At 44.6% G+C, this 24,764-nt stretch overlaps 1 protein-coding gene across 7 annotated transcripts in view; it reads right to left on the minus strand.

Moving 5' to 3' along the window:
• The window catches only part of RFT1 (RFT1 glycolipid translocator homolog), a 48,139-nt gene that overhangs the window by 13,541 nt on the left and 9,834 nt on the right, over positions 1–24,764 (minus strand). For all 7 annotated transcript variants that reach the window (XR_003435841.1, XR_003435842.1, XR_003435843.1 and 4 more), the window contains 6 exons: positions 23,125–23,262; positions 16,214–16,292; positions 12,268–12,318; positions 11,420–11,550; positions 10,151–10,295; positions 4,444–4,549 (listed from right to left, as the gene is read on the minus strand). Coding sequence is in view for 2 of the 7 variants with exons in the window: in XM_027121090.1 (XP_026976891.1) it covers positions 4,444–4,549; positions 10,151–10,295; positions 11,420–11,550; positions 12,268–12,318; positions 16,214–16,292; positions 23,125–23,262 (650 nt within the window). In the remaining 5 variants the exon portion in view is untranslated. The remainder of the gene's footprint in view (positions 1–4,443; positions 4,550–10,150; positions 10,296–11,419; positions 11,551–12,267; positions 12,319–16,213; positions 16,293–23,124; positions 23,263–24,764) is intronic.

Here is a 24,764-nt window from a genome sequence, read left to right on the forward strand (position 1 = left end):
CTAAGGAATGAGCCTACACCCCAACCTGACCCCTCGCCCCTAAACTTTAGCACCTCATACCACTTCCCTTGCAAAACGCAGAAGCCCCATAACCTTGGCCAGTGGATCTCACTCAAAGCAAGTGACCAGCTTCCATAATGAAATGGAAACAGGGAGCAAGGCCTGGACCACCTTCAGGGTTTCCCAGACTCTTACACATCCCTGCTCTGCTCTCTACATCTCCAGAGCTCTGTGGGTTCTGTGACTTGAGGGATTATACTGCTCCTTTCACTTCTATGATTCCAGAGCAGCACGTCACTTAGTTATCTCCAGTTTTCAGTTCTCAACTGAGTCTCAGCAGAGATAAAATAGCTGCCACAGTCTTCCAAAAGGCTTGTGGTACATCCATGAACAAAATTCTCCAGCATCTCATTTCTGCCTAGCACACAGCCGGCATTCTAAGTGTGTAGTTGTTGAGGGAACCAAACTCCTTAGATCCCCAAGCTGTGTCAGCTGGGTTAGGAAACCTCAGAGGCCACCACTTGGGTTCTGTACAGAAGGGAGGGGTGGTAAGAAAGCCACTGTGGCCTCCAAATGCCCAGATTCTGGTCCTTGGGCTGATCAAGCCCAAGGTGCTATGGGAGATATAATTCATCAGAGAGGATAGCAAGAACACACATGTGTGTGTGCGTGCGCGCACACACACACACACACACACACACACACACTGTACTCCAACAGGGGAGGTATGCTTTCATCCAGAATTCCAGAGAGGGAATTCATTTGCTTCTCAGTTGAGAGAGTTTCTTTTAATGAGTAATGGAACTACAAGAGCCCACATCTTCAAAGGGGAAGTTTCTTCACTAACTGCTAATCGATGATCAGAATGGCCAACTTTATAACAGGCCACTGAGGCTGGGCCAGTACTCTGACCTCTTTTCCAAAAAGAAGCAGAGATGTGTAATCTGTTCAGTTTTTTTTCCAGAAACGATCTCAGAAAGGTTTATTAAGACCAATGCTTGGAGTTTAGGCCACAGGTTCACAAACTTTCAAAGTCATCCTCACCCAGCTCCAAGTAGAATGGAAACAATGAATGAAACTGGTAGGCAATTCATGCTAATTCAAGCAGGGACAAGTTCCATGGTGTGGCTTCTTTAACGTAGCCATTTGGGAGGTGCTGATGATGACGGAGTCCACTGTTTTTAACTAGAAGAGGGCTCTGAAACTATTGAACTTTCCAGAACTCATAAATCTATAGCCTTAAAGACATTATCCACTTCAGGAAAAAATGAGAATTTTAAAGATAAAATTAAAATGCCACTTTTTGAGTCAATGGAAAATTAGTCAGTGACAATGACTATTTTCTAAGGCTTGGTTAACACAGACAGGAAGTTATTTAATCAGGCTTATCAAAAGATAGATGACTACAGCAGCAACTGAAGCATTCCCCACTGGGTGCTGGTTGAAAACATCAAGGCACAGCTATACGTTGTAGCCTTGGCAACCATGCAAAGTATGGTGCCAGTCTTGTGTGCACTCGTCCTGCATTCAACAGTTATGGAGTCCCACTCCACATTGGGCACTCAAGGGCCAACAAGTCAGAAAAAGGAGCTGTCAGCCTTGGGCCTCTGCACCACTGTCCCCTCTGCCTGGAAGGTTCGGCCCCATCTTTGCATAGCAGACTCTTCTTGGTCATTCAGGCCTCAGCCTAAATGCCACCTCCTTGGAGGGGCCCCCCAATCTAAAAAGGCCCCAACTCTCACTACATAACCCTGTTTTAGTTCTCTGCAAAGCACAATATTTTCTTGCTTATTTACTTGTTTGCTACCTGCCTTCCCTACTGTCAGCTCCAGGAGAGCAGGGATCTCTTTCTTCTCTTTTGTTCATTGCTGAATTCCTGGAGCTTAAAGAAATGCCTGTTAGAGAGTAGATGCCCAAAAAGTATTTGTCAAATGGACAAAAGAAAATGAGATATCCTTAACAAAACACAACAAAATCCTTCAGTGGAGCATAATGTAAAAGCCATCAATTTTATGCTATACATATTATGAGGTTATTAACAAAAAAGCCACGTGCAGTTCAATGGACATTCTAATATTTCACATCCAACTAAATCCCCTATTTTTATTTAGAAAAACACTGATTAACCTGTAGGTAGTTAACTAAAAGCCATGATTTCATCAGTATATATTTTTCAATTCAGAATCTGAAATGTAGGAGGTAAATCAATCATAACACTTAACTAAGCTGCTCAATTCTACTATAAAAATTCTTACTATCGTTTTATGTCTGGCTAAATTCATAGAAAGGGAAAAATTGCTGGGGTCTGTGATGAGCCCAGGTGCTACCTGTGTTCAGACAGGATTGAGGGTTGGGGTCAGGGGCCCAGACAGAAAGGGGGCTGCTATGTTTAATACAAACCTGGAGACCATGCTTAAAGGCACACACATTTTACTCTTAGGGGAAGTGAGTTACTTCAGATGAGAACAAGGCCCTGTCTTTTCTCTATGTTGACTACTAATACCATGAAAATAATTTTCCAGATTTTAATATACTGTTCTGATCCCATTACTACAAATAACTTAAAAAGTTGCTTTCTTTGGGTCAATGCAATGTAAGAGAAACCAAAGCAACCGGCCACTGTCTATATTCCCTCATGATTTGTTGCAAGATATATATTTTTAATGTTTTAATCAGGCTTAGTGTTGATTCTCCCCCTCAACACTAATGCTGAAATTGTTATAACAAAATTCCCTTCAAAGAGATAGATTCTTAGTCCAGAACTCTTTCCACTACACCTCAGTGCCTCATTTAGTATGCTTTAAATTATATTTTTAAATTATTTCATGTTAGAAGCACCTTTCAAGTAAAAACACAGTGCTTTCAAAATTAAACTTAGAGAATATTTTATCCACTAAAAAAAAAAAAAAAGATGGACTCAAAGCAGTTTATAGCTATAAATTTAACTGTCTGAAGTAAAAACCATGTCTAGACCACCATTTGAAAACTATGGGTTGTGACCTAAAAGTAGGCTAGGAAATCAATTTAGTGGGTCATGACATGGCAGTTTAAAGAATGAAATAGAACAGAATTAAAAACCATCAGTGTGTCCTGTGCGTTAACTGGGGTACTTGTTGCTTCATGGAAGCTTCCTTTCAGTCACACCCAAATATGCACTGGGTCACAGTGTTCAATGCAGTTTTCACTCTGAAAGCTGGTCTGAGCCAGCGGTTCCTAAGGCCTTCGCTATCTATCATCAGCAACCTCCTGGAGCTGAGCAATAAAAGACTCCTTGGCCTAAGTTCCTAAAATTCCAGTTCAGCTGGTATGGGAGGGGGCCAGAACTTCTGAGCAATCTGGGCTGGGACCACTGCCCTAGACTCCAGTTCTCAACTACGGTGTAGCATACAAGGTCACCAAGCCGCTGTGAGACAGGCCCCAGTGGGAAGCAGACAGAGGCTGCTCTGAATGAGAGGAAGGGTTCGCCAACTCTCTGAGTACCTTTTTCCCATCCCACCCCCACACTGGGACTCTGAGGGATTTCAATGGCACTCAGGGCACTACAGAGGCAGCATGAAACCCCCGAGGGACCCAGACCTCAAGGGGCAAAGGGATAAAGAGGGCCACTCGCCCCATTACCTACACCCACCCCTTCTCTCTTCTTCTTCCTCTCTCTTCTTTGTCCATATCAGTTTTATCCTTCTCCTCAACTGCACTCTGCAGTGATGTCTTCAGATACCACCTTGCTAATTTTGGCATCTGGGACACAAGAGATCAATTATCCTAGGTGTGGGTCAGAGGCTCTTACCAGGAGTTCACATCAGAATCATTGAGGAGTTTTAAAAAAACATTCACATGCTCAGGGCCTGCCGATTCTGTAGGCGTGGTAGCAGAGAGAGTGGTGGGGGTAAGGTGGACAGGAATCTGCATTTCTAACAAGCTCCGTGGGGCACTGTGACTCATAACTAGTGTTAAAAACTACTGCTTGAAATTCCAGGGCAGAGGTCCTGACCTGGGGGTCAATGGATGGGAAAAAATGTGGCAAAACTTGTATATGCACTTGGGCCTTTCTCTGAGGAGAGGTGTCACAGATCCCCGAGATTCTGCAAGACCTACAAATCAGATTCTATAGATGTGCATCTTGTAGAAGCTCCTTGGTAACCTATCGGAGCACTGGGCAAGGAGGTAGGTGGAGGAGTGGATCTTGTCTGGTGCCTGCCTCCGCCAACCTGGACTAACAAAACCCTTCAGGGTCCTGACTTCTCCCTTCACAAAGGGAGGCAAGGAGCAGTGGCTGCCCCCAGCCCTACTGTGGGGAGGATTTACTGAATGGTGCCTGAGGAAGGCACCACACTCCTGGTTCTAGAAGAGCCTTCTGTAAATGCATGTTCAGAATGAAAAGAAAGAAGTTACTTCATTTTGGCTGAAGGCCATAATTAGAGGTTTATCTTTAAGGTTACCTACCTGTCAACCTCCTCTTTGCTCATGGCAGCAAATGTGAAACATTCGGTCACTCCATTGATGGCAAGCAGGAGGACGTAAAGACAATAGGCACGCAGCAGGACAGGACCTGTAAGGAAATCCACCGAGACTCCAGAGCCCAAACGGGAGGCCCACATGCACCCTCACTTTGGCAGGTTGGTCAGAGAACACCAGAGCTGGGTCATGAGCCCTGCTGATGTCATCAGTGGGCAGACGCATGCTTGAGCCTATGGTCTTAACTATCTGGAAGGACTCCCAGCATTCTACAGTACTAACTAAAATAAACAGCTAAAAACAAAAGGACAATTAGGAATAAATGTACAGATCTCTTGCCTAACAACTAAAAGCTTATCTGGCCAGCAAGCAAATCTCACTTTTTAAATCAGCATGAAGAAGCCTGCTAGTTTGAGCACTTGGGGACACTAGTGGCCCTGCATGCTGAGAGAAACTCAGTTGAGGAGGCCCTGAAGAAACCCAGGGCTCAGGAGCAGCAGGAAACTACAGAGATAGAACACCCATAACTCTTCAGGGAGAATCAGAGCCTGCAAGGTTATTTTCTCCTAAAACAAAGTGATGTGATTCTAGAGCTAACTAACAAGCTTTGGGAAGATCTGCTAACAAAAAATCGGGAGCCTTAAAACGAAATTGATCCCCTCTTTTTTTTTTTTTTCCCCCTGGCTAAGCTGCGCAGCTTGCAGGACATTAGTTCCCAACCAGGGACTGAAACTGGGCCCTCAGCAGTCAAAGTGCCAAGTCCTAACCACTGGACCAGGAGGGAATTCCCTGATCCCCTCCTTTAAGAGGGCTATTACTGACAGGCAGCCAAGCAGTTTCTAATAAAATAAACACGTACTTAACCTATGATCCAGCAATTCTACTCCTAGGTGTACAACCAACAGAAACAAATGCATGTGTTCACAAAAACATCCATAGCAGTTTTATTCCTAACAGCCCAAAGTGACCATCGACAGGAGAAGGGATAAACAAACTATGGGCCGTCCGCACAAAGAAATACTCAGCAATCAAGGAGGAAAAAAACTACTGATGCATGTAAGAACATGGATGAATCTCAAAAACATTATATTGAGGGAAAGAAGCCAAACATGAAAGTGCCCATGCTATATGATTTCATTTATATGAAATTCTTTTTAAAAGCAATACTAATCTATGGTAACAGAAATCAGAGCAGTGCTTGTCTCTGAGTTGGAGGGGGGCAGTTGACTGGAAAGGGTCCTAAGAGAACTTTCTGGGGTAATAGAAATGTTCTGTATCTTAATCTGGATGTTGGTTACATGGGTGTAGATATTTGTCAAAACTCATCAAACTGTGCTCTTTTTTTTTTTAAAGCATTTTAAAATTATTTATTTATTTTTGCCTGCGTTGGGTCTTCTTTGCTGCACGTAGGCTTTCTCTAGTTGCGGTGAGCGGGGGCTACTCTTCGTTGCAGTGCACGTGCTTCTCATTGCGGTGGCTTCTCTTATTAAAGAGCACAGGCTCTAGGCACGCGGGTTTCAGTAGCTGTGGCACGTGGGCTCAGTAGTTGTGGTGCACAGGTTCTAGAGTGCAGGCTCAGTAGTTGTGGTACATGGGCTTAGTTGCTCCACGGTATGTGGGATCTTCCCGGACCAGGGCTCGAACCTATGTCGCTTGCATCGGCAGGCGGATTCTTAACCACTGCGCCACCAGGGAAGCCCCCAAACTGTGCTCTTAAGAGGACAGCATTTTAGGGCTTCCCTGGTGGCGCAGTGGTTGAGAGTCCGCCTGCCGATGCAGGGGACACGGGTTCGTGTCCCGGTCTGGGAAGATCCCACATGCCGCGGAGCGGCTGGGCCCAGGAGCTGTGGCCGCTGAGCCTGCGCGTCCGGAACCTGTGCTCTGCAACGGGAGAGGCCACAACAGTGAGAGGCCCGCATACGGCAAAAAAAAAAAAAAAAAAAAAAAAAATAGGATAGCATTTTAATTTATGTAAACTAGATCTCAAAAAAGAAAAAACTTAACTGCTAAAAGAAAAGGGAAAGGCGGGGGGAGTTCCAGAGTCTCAGAATCTGAAACTTATTCATAGTTTATGAAAGCTGCTTAATATGAAACATCCCTGCATCATGGGGACCCTAAATAGTTTTATGGCCATCAAAAAGGACAAAAGGACTACTAACAAGGCAGCCCTGATGGCCCTCTCTTGGGTACACATTGTACCATATCCTGTTGCATTTCATTCCCCAAGTCGCTGCAGAAAGTAGCCTGGCCCCCACCCCAGCTGTGGGATGACTCCAGCAAAGAACGCAGGGACCAGGTTCTGCCCTGTGGTGGCTCGAGGCTATGCTCAGTGTGCTTCCTGCTTCTCTCCATCCTCCTCTCTCTGGCAGAGAGGAGTGGGGCTCCTCTCATAACCTACACCTCTCACTTGGTAACTGAAAGCTGACGGCATGTGTGAGTCTATCTGAAGGTGGATAGTGAGCTGCTTTGCAATGTGGAGGACACAAAACTCCTGCATGAAACGGTGATTCAAGTAGAAACGCTTTGAGTCAATATTGGGGAAAGAGGTTGGAATTGGGGAATTTGTGGATGGAACCTTAAACTATGGATTGAAGTGAGTGGTAGTATGGCTTGAATTATATATCCCCTTCAAAAGTAATCTGAAGTCTAATAGATCTGGATCTATTAGAGTGTGATCTATTTGGAAATAGGTCTTTATAAAGATAACCAAGTTAAAATGAGGTCATTAGGGTGGGCCCTAATCCATTATGACTGGTGTCCTTATAAAAAAGGGAAATTTGGATGCAGAAACAGACACTGACAGAGGGAAGACAATGTGAAGACACACACGGAGAAGACAGCCACGTGATAGGAGGAGTTAATGCATTTCCAAGCCAAGGACTGCCGGCCTACACCCTTAGCTAGAAGAGGCAAGGAAGGATGCCTACTCTGGAGATGTCAGAGAGAGCACGGCCCTGCTGACACCTGGATTTCAGACTTCTGCCCTCCAGAACTGTGAGACAATCAATTTCTGTTGAAATTAAGCCACCCAGTTTGTGATACATTGTTATCGCAGCCCTAGGAAACTACTATTAGGGGATTGAGAAGAAAAAAAGATTTTAAAAAATAAAAGAGAAGACACTGCTTTGGGAAAGCAAGTGTTCTCCTTACTTGCTGCAAATAATAAATCCTTCCTTCTCCAGACAAAAAAAAGTAAAAGAAAGGGCAAGAGAGAAGCACCTAAGAGATAAATGTGAGAAATCTCAGGGAAGTTCACTGAATGTATTTTTCTTTAGGATGGAAAAGCTAGGTATGAGAAAGACTTCTGAGAAGAGTCTCAGAGCACTTCCAAAGCTCCTAATTATATACCGGGCTAAGTCCAAGTAATGCAAAGCAAAACCACAGTGCCCCACGCAAGCCTGCCTGTGGTGCGTCCAAGTCCTACATTTGGAGACAACAGCACAGAGGCCTCTTGAGAGGCCACTTCAGGTCATAGGTGAGTCCACTTCACAGGTGAGGACAAAGAGCAACACGCAACTGGGGCAACGGAGGACAGCAGCATTGCAAGGTCCACTTTCAAAACTAAGTGGTTCCCATTCTTTTCTGATTCAGTAAGACTTTCTGGAGAAAGTCAAGTTTTGTGAGGTAGTTTTAAGGGAACAAAAAAGACTATGGTGGGGGGCGGAGCGGGGCAGAGAGCAGTAGTGTTAATGTTTTCTGGCACAGGAAAGGCATTCAGATATGTAGCACTAGTCCGAAGAGTCAGGAGTAGGGCAAGGAGAAGACGGATGGAGTGCAGACGAGGGAAGGAAAGCCGACAGGCACCCTGGGGAGACAAAATGACCCTCCCAGAAGGCACAGAGAACTGGAAGTTTGGTCAAAATGAGAAGCAGTTGCAATAAGGAGACAAATGCTAGAAGACCTTGCCAGGACAGGGATGCTGATGGAGGCCTGGGCCAGGCAAGAGACGACAAGGGTCCTAAAGATCCTGCAGCAGCTACACCAAACCACACATCCTTTTCAGAGACTGAGAAACCAGACCACTCTCAAGACTCTTCTCTCTCTGAAGATGAGACAGAGGGGATATCTTTTTGAGTCTAAAATTATTAACGACTCTGGGGCTTCCCTGGTGGCGCAGTGGTTGAGAATCCGCCTGCCAATGCAGGGGACACAGGTTCAAGCCCTGGTCTGGGAAGATCCCATGTGCTGCAGAGCAACAAAGTCCATGTGCCACAACTACTGAGTCTGCGCTCCAGAGACCGTGAGCCACAACTACTGAGCCCTCAAGCCACAACTACTGAAGCCCGTGCCTAGAGCCTGTGCTCTGCAACAAGAGAAGCCACTGCAATGAGAAGCCCGTGCACTGCAATGAAGAGTAGCCCCCACACGCCGCAACTAGAGAAAGCCTGCGTGCAGCAACGAAGACCCAATGCAGCCAAAAATAAAAAATAATAAATTAATAAAAAATTAAAAATAAATAGAATTATTAATGACTCTGACATAAACCATCAGAGATAGAATTTATTACCTTAGAAATCAACTATCACTGACCCTTTTAAATTCTCAAGACTGGTACCAGCATCTCACTTGAGTAAAAGGACCACACAATGACAATGGTTTGTTGATATATCTTCTATGATAAACGAATCCAGCAAGTGAACATTACATGGATGGGATGGCCCTTTCCTCGTGGCACTGTCCTGTGGTTGCATTACAAAGGCTGCTCCTTGGTGATTACCTTTCCAAAGGTGCAGAGCTGCTGTGAAATAGCCTGTCTCGATCTCTGCACACTGACTTGCTAACGGCATCTCAATGCGGGCCTCCCTGCAGTTGCCTGACCCAGGGAGTCACAAACCACGTCATTGGTTTCATGGCAGGTGTTTCTCCAAATTTAACAACCTTTGCTGTCAAGCAGAAACTCGGCCCTTCTTCCCCTAATACTAAAAGTTTGGGCCTATTATAGTGGAGACTAAAACATGCCAGTGACGTTGTAAAATGGCACTGGAGAAGGCCCTTTACATTTGAGATAGGGCAGCAGAAAGAAGTCTTCAGCGTTCTTGTCTAGTGACCTGAGGAATTAAAAACATCTTTGCTAAACCCAAGATGAAACACTCCAAATGGATTGCCACCCCACGACCCAGCGCATTTTGAAACTGGTGAAGTTCCCAGGGCCCAGCGGTGCTGTGAGACGCCCAGTGGCCTGGGCACCAAGTGTTTCAAAGTTAGACACATTCAATACTTTTCTCCTTCAAAACCCAAGAGTCACTGGACTAAATATACCACTTTATTTGCCGAGATCAATTTCATTCTCTGCAAATGGCTCTGGGTTATCCTTCGGAGGCTTTTGTCCATCAGGCCGTGAGATTTATGTGACATTTACTATCTGCAGATGTGTTTAGTACCAAGCGGAGACTCATCAGAGCCTGCTCTCTTCCTTCCTCGCTTACCCCAGAGGGAAGCAATCGGCAAAACACATTTTAGGGCTGAGAGGAAAGCCAAGGATTCATAACAACTGCTCCAAGTGAGGTTGCGGGACTGATCGACCTGGGGCCAAAGCTCTAATTGCACCCTGAGCTCGTTTGACCTTAGGTGCCCCAGCTACCGGCAATTTTCCCTACACTGACACACGTCAGTCGTGTGTTTGAATTTTGTAAGACTCTTCTAAATATTTCGGTTTGGAAATTAGAACAGATCTGGAAAAACCTCTTGTGCATACCTGATCCTGAGCTAAGCATGGCCCCTCCATAGATGTCCAAAGCCAGTTGAGAATAGGCAAAGCCGAAAACAGAGATGGTCAGGCCAGTGAGCAGGGCCAGCTTTAGCAGGGACTCCAAAACCGCGGCGGCCACAGCAACATCCTCCTTGGGCCGGGGGAGAGGGAAGGAAGTGGGATGAATCATGAGCTAAAGAAAAACTTCACATCTGACTTTCTCCCTTTGCTGTTTTACAGATCACTCCTTCAACTGCTGAGGGCCATCACTGCTTTTCTGTAGCCTGGGTTTGTTTCTATGTCAATTAGCAAATGGAGGGAAAAAGACAAAGTGTACCTCCTTAGGCAGTGCAGGGGAGGGTTAGTTTTTAACTCATTTAGGATAAACTATCTCAAATGTTGCCTAGGAAACACTCACTTCCCCCTCTGACATTTATTCTTAAATGGATGAGTTTTTACATTGTTAGCTAGCTTTGTCACCGTGCTTCTCCTGACAAACAACTCCAAACCCTGATGTTCCTGGAATCTACACTTAGGAAAACATTCCTAAATCAGTCTGAGAACCAGATTAGCTCGTTTTGAAATACTGTGCATAAACTGTATTTTGCAAAATGTCTTCTAAGAGATGTAAGAGGCCAACTTAGCTTGCTTCTAATTCTAAGACAGACATTTTCAATGGTTCTAGGAAAAGGGAAGTTTCTACAACCAAATACTCCTGGATTAAAATCTCTTCTGTTTTTACTGGCTGGAGTATATCAATTCTCAGAGTCAGAATGGAGCTCTGGGCATGTCACAGTCCTTAAGAAGCTAAACAACTGGTGTGGTGAGCGAGACCAAATGTCCGCATGCTTTCCTCCCCGCACCCTCAGTTAGCCTTGACCCCGTCTCTGCATCCTTCAGCTCATCTTTTGTTCCTGAGAATCTGAGGATGGGGGAGGCAACCTCATTCTTACACCTAAGACTAGACCATGGAAGGAGGTCTGCGCTGCACTGGGGACAGCCGCAGAGAGTTCTGAGAGGGCTGGGACAAGAATAAGGTCACAAAGAAGGACAAAGGGTGAAAAAGAAGGGCTGGTCAGGGGAAAAAGGAGAAGCTGTGAAAGAAGAAGTGAGCTCAGCGTCCTGCCATCATTCAGAATGTGATAGAAGAATGAAAACTAGAAGAAAATTTCAGAGCTAACAGAGGGGAACAGATAGCTCCACGTTTCTGTCTGTTTATCCTGCACATAGACAGAGAATTCACTTGGGAGATGGTGACATAAGAACCAAGACTACCTGCTTCTGAAGTGTAGCATCCTTTTCTCTCTCCAGCACCTTAGCAAAGAATATATAAAAACTCTCTTCTATTGGCTGGAAAATTAATCTGGCCACAAGGGAGCCAAGATTATTCACTATATCATACACGCCTACAAAACAAAAAGGAAGAAATAACAATCGTATTGGTTTTTCTATTTGAATTTTTATAGCACCATTAAAATTTTTTCTAATTTAATTTTTTAAATTAAACTTTTTGAGATAATTATAGATTCACTTGGAGTTGTAAGAAATAAAAGAGAGATCCATGTACCCTTTACTCAGTTCCCCAAACAGTATATTCTTGCAAAACTATAGCACAATATCACAACTGACATGGATACAGTCAAGATACAGAACATTTCCATCACCAGCATTTTTTTATAAAAGTCATTAATGCCAAGTTGATTTTTTTTTCTATTTTTATTTGCACTACTTTGGGATTATATTCAAAAATAAATGTGAAAAAAATATTAAGACCTATCTAGCCACACAAACATGGAGCAAATCTTTGTGACTGCAATGAGCTCCCTTTTCCCTTAGCACACTCTGCCCCCAAAATGAGCACCAGAGCTCTGCAGAAAGCAGGGTAAGGGCAGAGAATCTCAAAAGAGAACTTGCCACCCATGTCAATGAGAGGGGATAGTCAAATATATATTTATAAAGACCTACAATTTTTAATCTTCAGGATTCATTTCTTATAATCTTTTTGTAAAAAATAGTCTGCAGGTTCATTTTTTCATTAAATGTATCAAACTGCAGAGAAAAATATGAGAAAGTATCTACTAATAGTTCATCTTTAATTAAAACAATACAGAATTTCATCTTACCCTGATCCCCAAAATTTAACACGTTCAAAAATGTCATCACATATCGCTCGCCTGTAAATGGAAAAGCAAAATAATTAGCATTTCAAATGTACAGTATTTTCTTCTTTCCTTTTCTTTTATCGTCTATCATCTCTTCCAGTTGGTAAATACTCTCAAAGGAGAAAAATTAAGTAATCAGTTAAAGACATGTTCCTTGTCCTAATGTTGATTTCAAATAATCTCAAAATAATAACAATTTGGAAAGTGCAGGGGGCTTTACTGACAACAAATTTCCAAACCAGTTAAATTAAAAACAAAACAAAAATCAATAAAACCAGTCTGATAAGTTTTTCAAGAAGTATGAGGAGTTACTAAAATGTTAATGATGAAAATGATTATCTCAAGTTTTCAGGGAGGTCAGATAATCTGAGTGTAAATTCTGTGAAATGAAAGGTCCATGATTCAGTGCACAGACTCATCAAAAGTTTCCTCTTTGGGTGGATAAAGCTCCGTGGAGGCTGGCAGTTCCCTGGAGCCCAAGTTCACAATTCAAGACAGTCTAATGCTTTCAAGGTGAAGACACCAGCCCAGAGCCCTATTCCCCACCCTCAACTTCCATGAATGTTCTTATTATCTGTGAGTGGAAAGCACTGACCACTATGGAGGTGGAGCACTGAAGAGTGTCCATAGCTCTGAAGGGCCAACTCTCACCTCCTAGCAACTTGCTCAAAGAGGAAAGCAATATTAAGAGATGAGAAGCAATGTGATCTCAAGTCTCTCTTCAGCCCTTCCCTGCCTACAATCTCCCAGCCACTGCATTTGTGGCAGGGATCTTTGCAAGTCTTCCCAGGCACGGTTCCTCAGGCACTGCACTAGTTCCCATCTGTATCTCTGCTCTGTTCTGATCCATCCTCACCACTAACAGTTCCAGCTTTTGCAAATACAGATCTTAAGTCAATCCCTGTCTTCACAATTTTAAATGGCTCTGTAGTGTTTGCAAAAAGTCCAAGCGCCTTGATTCTGCATTTGAGGTCTTTTATTATTTAATTATTATTATTTTTTAGAAATTTATTTATTTTTGGCTGCGTTCAGTCTTCGTTTCTGCGCGTGGGCTTTCCCTAGTTGCGGCGAGCAGGGGCTACTCTGTTGCAGTGCACGGGTTTCTCATTGCAATGGCTTCTCTTACTGCGGAGCATGGGCTCTAGGCGCGCGGGCTTCAGTAGTTGTGGCTCACAGGCTCAGCAGTTGTGGCTCGTGGGTTCTAGAGCACAGGCTCAGTAGTTGTGGTGCACGGGCTTAGTTGCTCTGTGGTATGTGGGATCTTCCCGGACCAGGGCTTGAATCCGTGTCCCCTGCATTAGCAGGCGGATTCTTAACCACTGCGCCACCAGGGAAGCCCTTGAGGCCTTTTATAAACTTACCCCGAGCTATCTTTTTGGCCTCCCTTCACCAACCTCACCCCCACCTCCCACCATCACACCATCATCCTCTGCTACACCCTACACGGAGGATTTAGCCCCTCCAGCTGCCCTGAGTCAGGCTGGGCTGGTGTTCCCAGCCTCAGCTGTTGGTATTCTCACCACCTGCAATGGCTTTTCTTCAGGGGCTTCCCTGGGTTCTGGCACAAAAGGCCTCTCCCTCCCACATTCTGTGAGCTCCCTGAGGGCAGGAACCACGTCTCAGTCATCTCCGTGCGCCTGGCTGCCTAGCAGAGCTCCAGGAAATGAAACAGCACTCAAGAGATGTCTGGCGAATGAGCTGGCATTTCCAAGTACAGCCCCTCACAGCCCTGTATCAGAGTTAACGACACAAATGCCTGGGGAGAGTCTCTGGGGAGAGAATGAGCTCCTTGAGGCCACGGCCTGTTCCTCATTCATCTGTGTATTCTCAGCACCTGACACACAGTGTTTAGGAAATGTGGGGGCAGAAAGTAACAGCATTTATATACACACACATACACATACACACACACATACACATATACTATACACACACATATACTATATACACACACATACACACACACACATATACTATATACACTCACTCACATACACATATACTATATACACTCACACATACACACATACACGTATACTATATACACTCACACATACACACACACATACACTATATGCACTCACACATACACACACATACAAATATACTATATATACTCACACATACATATACTGTATACACTCACACACACATACACATATACTATACACTCACACACACACACACACATATACTATATATGCTCATACATACACACACACATTTTTGCTATAACAATAAATGATTTCAAATTTTTTAGAGCTGTAGTTTTTAGAGAAGAAGAATCTGGGTGTCCTTGTCAAGTCCCTTCCTTACTTCACAGCCACAGAGAGGGAGGCCCTGGAAAGTCCCTAAGGGCCCTCTGCCAGCCAGGTCAGGACGGCCCAACCATGGAACAGGCCCAGCTTGGGAGGCTTGAGTGTGTAGCTGACACCTGCCACTGCAAACACATCTAGCCACTGCAGTCCACACAACCAACTTAGGGCCACTGCTTGCAACCAACTCAGGACCATTCCTCAACTCATTCAAACTGTCCTTTAAACTTCAGGAGGAAAAAAAAGTGCATTTAAGTAACACCCCTTCCCAAAACTCCCTCCATTGTTTTGCCTGTTCTAACAATAATGGGAACTATCACAATATACAATTTCACTACAGTACCTTTCTTTATCAAAAAATACTTGCTGAATACCTATTATGTTTCAGGCCCAGCAGGGTGCCACGGAGACAGTGGTGAACAGCACACTCGCTGCTCTCAAGAAACTTAGCGTTAAGGCACCTTCACTCAGCTCTCCGAAGGCTTCTGACCTTTACTTCCTCCAGAAGCCCTATGAACAGTTTCACTTCTGTAATGGCAGCATTATGGGCTCAGGCTAGAAACATCCATTCGCAAAGTTCAGGGAGCCCTCAGGCACCTCCTGGTCCTATCCTTTAACTCACAGATGCGGAAAGTGAGGCTTAGGGGGGTTACTTCCCTTTGGAAGCATAATGAATAAAATAAAGAAGGTGGAAAAGGAAAAACAACAAGATAATAATAATGATGTTTGTATTAGAATGCTAGAATTATAGGAAACTTTTCTATTTTCCAAAATTCTTGTAATTGGGGTTATATTATTTTCATAATTAAAAGATAATTTTTGAAAATATTTAGAAACACGTTCAGTAATAGATATATAGATGTACAGACACACGAAATTTATAGAGAGAAACTACTACCTTCAGCAGCTTATAGCCGCCTCCAATCTCATTCTTTGAACTAAAACTGGGTATAAATAAACCATACGTATATATAGAAAAATTACATATACTTTCAGCTCCTGGTTTGCCCTCTGCTTCAGAGCTCTGTCACTGTTAAACTGGAAAGTCCCGAGAAGTCGGAAGGCTGACCAAACTATCCCACAGGTGAATTTTATTGTTAAAGAAAATAAAATGAGAAAAACATGGTCTTAAAAAGTGCAGAAAAAGAAGTGTATAAAAAGTTAGGAAAATGAGATTACAGATAGTTTTCTGTATTTTCCAAACTTTCTGTAATTGATATAATATTTTTATAATACATTTGTTTAAACGCTGTTAACATGGGTTCTGGAGTTAGACTTGGATTCAAATTAAATTGCTCCTCATTCTTGCAGAAGTTATGTAACCTCACTGACCCTCAGTTTCCTCATCCATAATAAATGGGGACAATATCTTTCTTACAAGGCTGTGGGGAGATTTAAATTAGACAACTGAAGTATCAAATTAAATAAATGTTAGTTTCCCTCTCCTTGTTTAAAAAACTCCCATTTCTGAGGGTCCTCTGCCCTGGGAGCTCTAGGCAGCAGGTGGTCTGCATCTAGGCAATCATCAGTTCTATGGAATCCCCTGGCTGATACTTCGGTTTCCTGACTGCTCAGAGAGACCTTTTACTTACCTTCTGTCAAAATCTGTTTCAAGAAAGACTGTTTGAAGAAACTCCAAGTCAATTTAGCCTCTTCCCAATTTACAAAAGCCTAGAAGAAAAAACAAAATAAAACAAAAACTCCAGGTGTTCCAAGTCTAAGAATACAGTAATACTACTGAAACTCAGTTTGGTCTCTAAATCCCAATTTGGATAGTCCCTGCTAATTTTTCATTTACTGCTAAGCACACAGAAAACATCCAACGAATCCTGGCAAAGAACTTACATTCCTAAATGTGAAGACAAAGTCTCTGGGTGGAAAAGCCTCCCTGTGGGCCCTGCCCAAGATTCATTCACTGAGACCCCTAAAGAAATGTGCTGTCCCCTTGCTGCTGCCCAGAGAGTAAGCTGACCACATGGAACACACACAGCTCACAGTCAGTTCTTCCCTTAAAAGACGTCTGAAGCATGCCAAGCTGCAGGACAAGTTCTGCTCAATGTATGTCTTAGTGCTTTATTTAGCCAGCCAGGGTCCCTTTACAGAAAGCATATGAGCTTGGCTTGTATATTTCAAAAGAAAGTAAGGCCTTCCAGGTCAGTTAAACCACATAGAATTGGAACAACAGAGAAAGGAAAACAAAAACAAAAAACAAACTTCTGATATGGCTCTTCTCAAACTCTCAGGGGGAGCAACAAACTGCCCATTTCCTAGGGACAAGGAGGGTAAGAAGGAAGCAAATGCTTAGGAAGGGCAGAGGTCAACCTGTAAGAGACAGGTAGCCTCAAATCCAGACAGCTGACCACAAAATGCAGGAGAGGGGCAAGCTAGCTGGACGTGACTTCTTTTTTTCTACTTCCTCCCAGTTCCTTCTAGGGGCCTCTCCTCAAAAATGAAGGCATCCTGGGACTCCAGAATATTCAGTTTAGGTGTTAGGTTCTTATTCTCAGGGTACTTGCATTTTGGAAAGTTCTTATTAACTCAGTTGATGACTTTTGAAAGGTGGGATTTCAGGGGGCTATTTAGGAGGAAAGGGGTGAATCTCAAGGCCAAGCCCACCCCACCTCTCTAAAAGGTCGATTTTAGCTATGGAAGCTGGCCCAAAGGCAGGTGTAGAACCTGTCCCAGTCACACGGGCCCCTGCTCTTGGCACAAAGCCCATCTGTGTAGAAATATAATGCATGCCATATATATGATTTTTAATTTTCTAGCAGCCTACAGTGAATAGTAAAAGGAAACAGGTAAAATTCATTTTAATATATTTGATTTGACCCCAAATATTATCATTGCAACATGAAAATACTAGAAGCATTTCATATTTTTTATATTAATTCTTTGAAATCCAGTGTGTATTGAGTGCACTTACAGCTCATCTCAATTCCAAATGCTCTGTAGCCACACTGCCCTGTCCACATTACCATTTAGGACAAGGCAAGTCTAGAGTACCCTTTGAAAGCAAGAGTCATTTCCAGTCCTCAAATCTCCTCACCGTTTGGTTTCAGAACCTTTCTTCCATATTTGGAGGACAGTTCTGAATCCTGCCAAACCACACTGACTTCAGTGCATCATTGAACCTGGAGCCAAATGCCAGGGGTAGCTCTAGTCCAGGAGGAAATTTTCCTCAGTGAGAAAGAAACTAGGCATTTCCTTTCCCCAGAACAAAGAGCGCCAGACCGCCCTACACCACTAGGGGACACTGTGGACCATGTCATCCTCGTACACTGATCCCGCCCATAGTTGGCTTCAGGGGAGCCTGGGTACAGCACCTTCTCTCTCTCACACTCTGCCCCCTCCATGCCAGGTGGTCCTCTGGAGGGAGCGAGGGGTGTGATCTGCAAAGCAGTAACTGTGCTCTTTTCAAAGGAAATGAACAGTTACAGTGGGCCCACAAGGCTTTCGTGAAGCCTACTTGCTGTTAGGCTGTGAATTGATTTGGAAAGGTGGCTGAGCTCTTTAAAAAATAAAAATAAAAAGTTCTTTAGGAGAGTGAAATCATGACAGTGCATCTGATCTTCAAGCTTATACTTGAGCATTCCTTTCTCCTAATGCCTTCAATTTAAATGGACCCATGGTTTGGAAGGAACAGCCACACTGCTTACTAACTCCAAAATGCTCATTAAGGACACAGAGGCAGGAAGTCTGATCAGAGATTGGGTTTCTTCTCAGAGGCACCTGCTAAGTGGTGGAAAAAAGAAGCACTCTTCGGGCTTTTACCATTCTGTTCTGAATGGATTTGCCACTTCGGAAGGTCAAAAGAGGCCTCTTCCCCAAGAGCTAGGTTGGTATTGCTGAGCTGGTCTACAGGCTGTGAATTTCTCCAGAATCCCGTGACCAACAAGCCATTCCACTGCCTCCCGGTACTGATGGAGAAACTGAGGTACAGGTGGGGAAAGGTGATGTGCAGTACCTCTGGAGAAGGTCTGGAATCAGAACTCAGGGGCTCATTGTGCTTTAACCTGAGTCACTCTTCCACTTCCCAAACTCTTCTGACTCAGAATGGTCCAACCAGCTGCATCTTTAACCACACTGACAAGAGTCACCAGGGCCACGGTCCTGTCCCCTGCCCTCCATCACCTCCACACCCCACACAGCACTCTTTCCTCTCCCTCTCGCTCCAGGGCTATCGACTGCCCTGGTTTCGTCCATGCTCCCACTTCCACCCACCCTCCACTGTCCTCATCACTTGAAAAGTGATAGATGATTGCCACTGCCTCTTCCAACCTTTTCTCTCCTCATGGTAGGGTTCAGGCTTTGGATTCAAGCTCAGAGACTGGGGCTCAAACTACAGCTCCTCACTTTTTGTTGTTGTTGTTTATTTTGGCTGCGCTGGGTCTTAGCTGCAGCACAAGGGATCTTCGTTGTGGCATGAGGGCTGCTTCTGAGTTGCGGCATGCATGTGAGATCTAGTTCCCCAACCAGGGATTGAACCCAGGTCCCCTGCATTGGAAGCATGGAGTCTCACCCACTGGACCCAGGGGTGAGACTGGGGAAGTCCCATTCCTTACCCTTTTTTTTCTTTTTTCTTTTTGGCTGGGCCACAGCAGCATGTGGGATCTTAGTTCCCCAACCAGGGATCAAACCCGTGCCCCCTGCAGTGGAAGCGCAGAGTCCTAACCACTGGACCTCCAGGGAATTCCCTACAGCTCCTGACTTACGGACTACGAAGGCCATGGGCAAAATACTTAACTTTGCTAAGCCTCAGTTTTCTCACCTACAAAGAGGGATAAGAAGTCCTATCTCCTGGAGCTGGTATGAGCATTGAATGAGAGAAAACTAGACATGATAAATTTGTAACAGATGGTAAGTTTCTCAACACAAGCAATTAGACCATGGTACTGTTCAAAAACCTTTCATTAGGCTCCACTGCCCTTGAATTGCACTTGGCAGCACTGAGGCCATTACTACCCGGTTCTAGACCAGCACGCCGTCACCTCCTTCCCCCTTTTGCTTCCTCACCTCTCCCCTCCCCAGCTGTCCAACCAACCTAAGGACCCAGTCATCTCTGCAATCCCAATTCCAACACGGTGATGGGCACATAACAGGCCCTGAGCAAATGTTCTTCCTTCCTACAGCCACGAATGCTCATTTCTACCACAGGTGCACATTCACCTCTGCCCGCTCAGGCGTCAAGGCCTGGCTCAAAAGCAGCTTCCTCCATGAAGCCTTCCTTGACGCTTGCAGATGGAATTCATCAGTTCTTTCTCTGTGCTTCTATCTTGTTAACACTAGACACACAGTGTAGTTAGCAGAGTACACATGTTATCTCCCCACCACAGTGCAAGTTATGAGCACAGGGACCTCACTCAGGGCACCTGGTACAGTGCTTAAGACAGGATACTGCTTAGTACATGCTTGCTATGTTAAATTCCTCAGCTTTACTTGCATGCTAGCTGATCTCTCATATTAAATCCCTCAGAAGTGTCAAAGAATAGAAAAGATGTAAAAGGCAGCCGTTATTTGAGATGTCATTATTTTAAGGCTAAATAAGTAACATTAAAGAAGATAGAATTCTGGATTTCCCTGGTAGCACAGTGGTTAAGAATCCACCTGCCAATGCAGGGGACGCGGTTTTGAGCCCTTGTCCGGGAAGATCCCACATGTCGCAGATTAACTAAGCCCATGTGCCACAACTACTGAGCCTGTGCTCTAGAGCCTGTGAGCCACGACTACTGAAGCAAGTGCGCCTAGAGCCCGTGCTCCGCAACAAGAGAAGCCACCGCACCACAATGAAGAGTAGCCCCGCTAACCGCAACTAGAGAAAGCCCACACACAACAACAAAGACCCAATGCAGCCAAAAATTAATTAATTAAAAAAAAAAGAAGATGGAATTCTATAAGAGGAGGCAAGAAATCTCCCAATTTGGTCAAGTTGATTGTGAATGCAATTTTTTGACCAGTTTCGTAGAAGGGAGCCCCCAGGGCAGAAAGCTGTTCTGGAGAGTCAAGTTAGGCATGTTGCTGGTGTAGTCATCCACTGCATTCAGATTTGTCTCGTTTCTTTTCTCTTTAAAAAAGTAAACTTGAATAATGAATTGTTCTACCTGGAATCTCCCAATCTTTAAGTAAATAAATAATTACTTTGGGCAATAAGCCAATTTCTTTTGGAAGACTTCATAGCATAGAGATTTAAACACACAGACTAAAGTTTTTCCATAGACAGAAGTTAGAGAGAAGTGGGTCCAAAGCCAGCTGTGTGATTTGGGGTGCATCACCTAATGTCTCTGAACCTCAGTTTTCTCACCTGTAAAATGGGAGACAATAGTATTTACCTCATAGGATTACTAAGAGGATTAAGGACAGAAGTCCAAGTACAGTACTTAGCCTAAGGCCGGGCACAGAGTAAGTGTGCAGTCAATGGCAGTTATAATGGCTCTTTGTCAAAGTTCAAATACTTTCACAGAATTCTGTAAGTCTTTAAGAGGGGCCTCAGAGGTTGTGTAGACCAACAATCTCACCTTAAAAGTGAGGACCCTGAGGTCTGGAGAGAGTCCTGCAGGCTTCAGATCTGTATCTACTGCCTCCCAAATGCACAGGAAGCTCCCTGAGGCTAAGAAGTCACCTTCCTACGTGTCTGTATCCCAGAGAACACCCAGCAGGGGCTGTGTTCTGTCAGCAGGAACGCTGCCACCATCATGTGTGACAGGTACACCCAACCTTCTTAAGGTCAAGACTTCTGTCCTGACAACATGAGCATGGATACTTTCGGGACAGATTGCCAGATGAAACCGCTGAGCTCTCAGCAATGTCATCAGCGTCTGCCTGGCTAGGATGCTCGAGTGGAGCTACTCCTGCTCTCAGAGCAGCAGTGGGATGCTGATGATGGTATGCGCTGTCACTTATGGATGTGCACTCATGCCAGGCCACAGTGTTAAGCACCTTATATGCCCCATCTCATCTGGCTCTCACAACCACCTTAGGAGGGAGGTATTCTTATTATGCCCATTTGACAGATAAGGAAACTGAAGGTTGGAGTTCTGAGCCCATCACAGGGTTAAGTACACACTTGTCAGACTCTTTTCCTTACCCTCTCTATCTTTGCCTGTATTAACAGTAAAAACGCTCCTTTCCAAAATACTGCTGGGTGCAGGCGCTGGTCCAGTATGAAAAGCTGGCCAGGCTTGGTACAGGTGGGCCCTGGGGAGCACTCAGGGAGGGGGACTTTTCTGCACTCTCAGACCCGCTCTGTGGGCAGGGAGCAGAAGCTCCAGGCAAGAGAAGTGATCTGGAGTCCTGATCTGTTAAGCCTGCAGATAAGGCACCATGGTATCCAAAAATTGTCATGTTGATTTAGGTTAAAGGTAAGATCTAGTTGATCAGAATGGAGAACTCTCATATAACAAATAAGAACATATCTGGCTTTGCTACATAATTTCTCGTTTTTCTTGAAAAGCTGCATAACAAGATTCCTTAAGTTCTGAGACTTAAGTCCCAAATACTTTATTACATTTTCAAGTAATCACAAAAGAGCTATAAGGAGAAGTCCAGCTGAAGCCTTCCCTCAACTAAGTGCACCACATCCAGCAAGCAAATAAGTACGAGAAAAAGGGAAAGTGCATCAGCCCAGATGGAGCAGGTCACAGAGCATCTGTGCAGAGGCAACGTGGTAAGACATCACATGCACGGCTCTTGGGCTAGAGACACTAGCACTGACCCCACCAGAGTCAGGAGATAAAAGTCAAATGGACTGAAAGTTGCTCTCACACATCAGCCTCTGGAATCCTCAGTGGTCTACGTGGGGAAGCGGATCACCTGAGAGAGCAGCCTGACACTAGGCGAAGGAACTCTGCAGGGCCCCTCCCTGCTTTGTCAGCACCCTCCAGACTATCTGTGCTGGAGGTCAGTCCCGGGAAAAACCAAGAGACGCAGCAGAACAGAGAGAGTGAGCACAGTGGTGAGAGCCCTGTGCTCTGCTGGGATTCACGCCACTCCAGCTCCTGTCCTCACTCTGACCCTCACCTTGGGCAGGTAATTTAGTTGCTAAGCCTCAGTTCCTCAACGCTAAAATAGAAGTAATAATGTCATCCCCAAAGAGTTGTTATAAGCATTAAATAAGGTATGTAAATCATCCAGCACAGGGGCTGGCAGAGTGATATTCAACTGGGGGCAATTCTGTCCCCCAGGGGACACTCCACAGTGTCTGGAGATATTTTTGGTTGTTACAACTTGGGGGTGGTACCTCCTGGTATCTAGTGGGTAAAGATCAAGAACGCTGCTAAACATCCTACAATGCAAAGGACAGCTCCCACAACAAAAATTATCTGGCCCAAACTGTCAATAGTGACAAGATTTAGAAACCCTGGCTGAGCACATAACAAGCACTCCATAGACATGAGTTATCAAATTATCTTTATTATTTTAACAATAAGCAATAAAGTTGTCATTTCTTTCCCTCAAGGATAACTAGCATCTGTGATTAAAATGATAACAGACAAAATACATTACTTACTCTACTTCTCGTAATAGTGGGTAACAGATCTGTCATTCTGGAGACAGGAAGAACTTGTTGCTTGGCTGATTCTGGGGAGCCCAGTAACTTTGTGAAATAAATAACATAGCAGAGCACCAGAACTGCAGTATAGAAAAGCTGAAAAAAGAAAATAATGGGTTTAAATTACACTGTTTTAATGTAAGCATAATTAAGATACAACTATAGATCTGACCTCAAAGGCCAGTCAAGAAATAGAACTGTCTTAATTAACTGTACTTTCTATGGAGCAATGTCTCACCCTCTGGAAAACAGCACTACTGAGTATGACCCAGCTCCACTGCAGCATCTCTAGGGAAAGTGTCACACTTCACCTGACTGGGAGAACAGAAGTTCTTCCAGGCAGGCAGAACATAAGTTCCATGACAGACATCCACTAGGACAACCACCACAGCAATGTCAGATGTGTTCTCCGAAGATTCGTATTTGGACAAAGGGATGGCTCTCCCAGCTAGACAGTACACCTTGAGAATCCATGTGTTCCGGCTGTGCTAGTATCCAGGGACTTGTCCATCATCTAGGGCTGGGGGTTTTCCATGAACCCCAGAAACCTGTGACACTATGATTAAAAAGCAGAATTGAGTTGCTGGCTCTCCTTTCTGCCTAGTGCATGGGTAGGGCAAGAGCTACTACAGGATGGGGAGGGACAGGGTGCTAAGAGGCTCCACCCCTTCCTCTTCCCATCTAGGACAAAAAGATGTCTTCTGGCCATGAGCAGCAGCCTGGGGTTTTGTCTGCAGGTTGGGGAGGAGTATCCAAAGAGACCCTTTTCAGGAATTCCCTAGCAGTCCAGTGGTCAGGACTCTGCACTTCCAATGCCGGGCACCCAGGTTCGACCCCTGGTAAGGGAACTACAATAAGATGCCACAAGCTGCGTGGCATCGCAGGGAAAAAAAAAAAACCGAAAGAGCCCCTTTTCGTAAGCTCCCTTATCCCCTCTGCCCCTGAGAACAGTGCACACTAGCTTAAGAAGTACTGGGACCTCCAGGCCCCACTTTCAATCTGGAAACACCAAGGCTGCTCCTTTAGTAAACGCACTAAAAGGAGTCTGGGTTTAGCAGGTGTAGGCTCCTCTGCTCTCCACGCCCATCCATGCCTGAGGACAGACTCGCCATCTACTCTCCTTCTTTCACGCCTCAAACCCTTTAAGACACAAGCAGCGCTGTGGGGAGCCACACCACCTGATGCCAACATCCTCTGTAACAAGCACGCTTTTCTAGCCCCCTTCCCTGCCTCTCTCCATCTTCCTGCTGACCAGAGCCTGGGGAAGAGCAACAACCTCTTTACAGAGTATCCTAACTACATGATCCCTTCCCCTTTTTCTAATTGAGGAAATATTCACGTAAATTGACCATTTTAACCATTTTAAAGCATATAATGGCAGTGGCTTTTACTACATTCACAATGTTGTACAATAACCACCATTATCTAATTCCAGAACATTTTTCATTACTCCAAAAGGCAATTCTGGACCCATTAAGCAGTCCCTCTCCATTCCCCCAGCCCCTGGCAACCACTAATCTGCTTTCTGTCTCTACAGACTCACCTATTCTGGACATTAACATATTAATGGAAACATATAATAGGCGGCCTTTTGTGTC

Source organism: Aethalodelphis obliquidens, unplaced genomic scaffold (genome assembly GCF_003676395.1).
Source record: "Aethalodelphis obliquidens isolate GAN/ISIS:26980383/991018 unplaced genomic scaffold, ASM367639v1 scaffold22, whole genome shotgun sequence".
In the NCBI taxonomy this organism is placed as follows: Eukaryota; Metazoa; Chordata; class Mammalia; order Artiodactyla; family Delphinidae; genus Aethalodelphis; species Aethalodelphis obliquidens.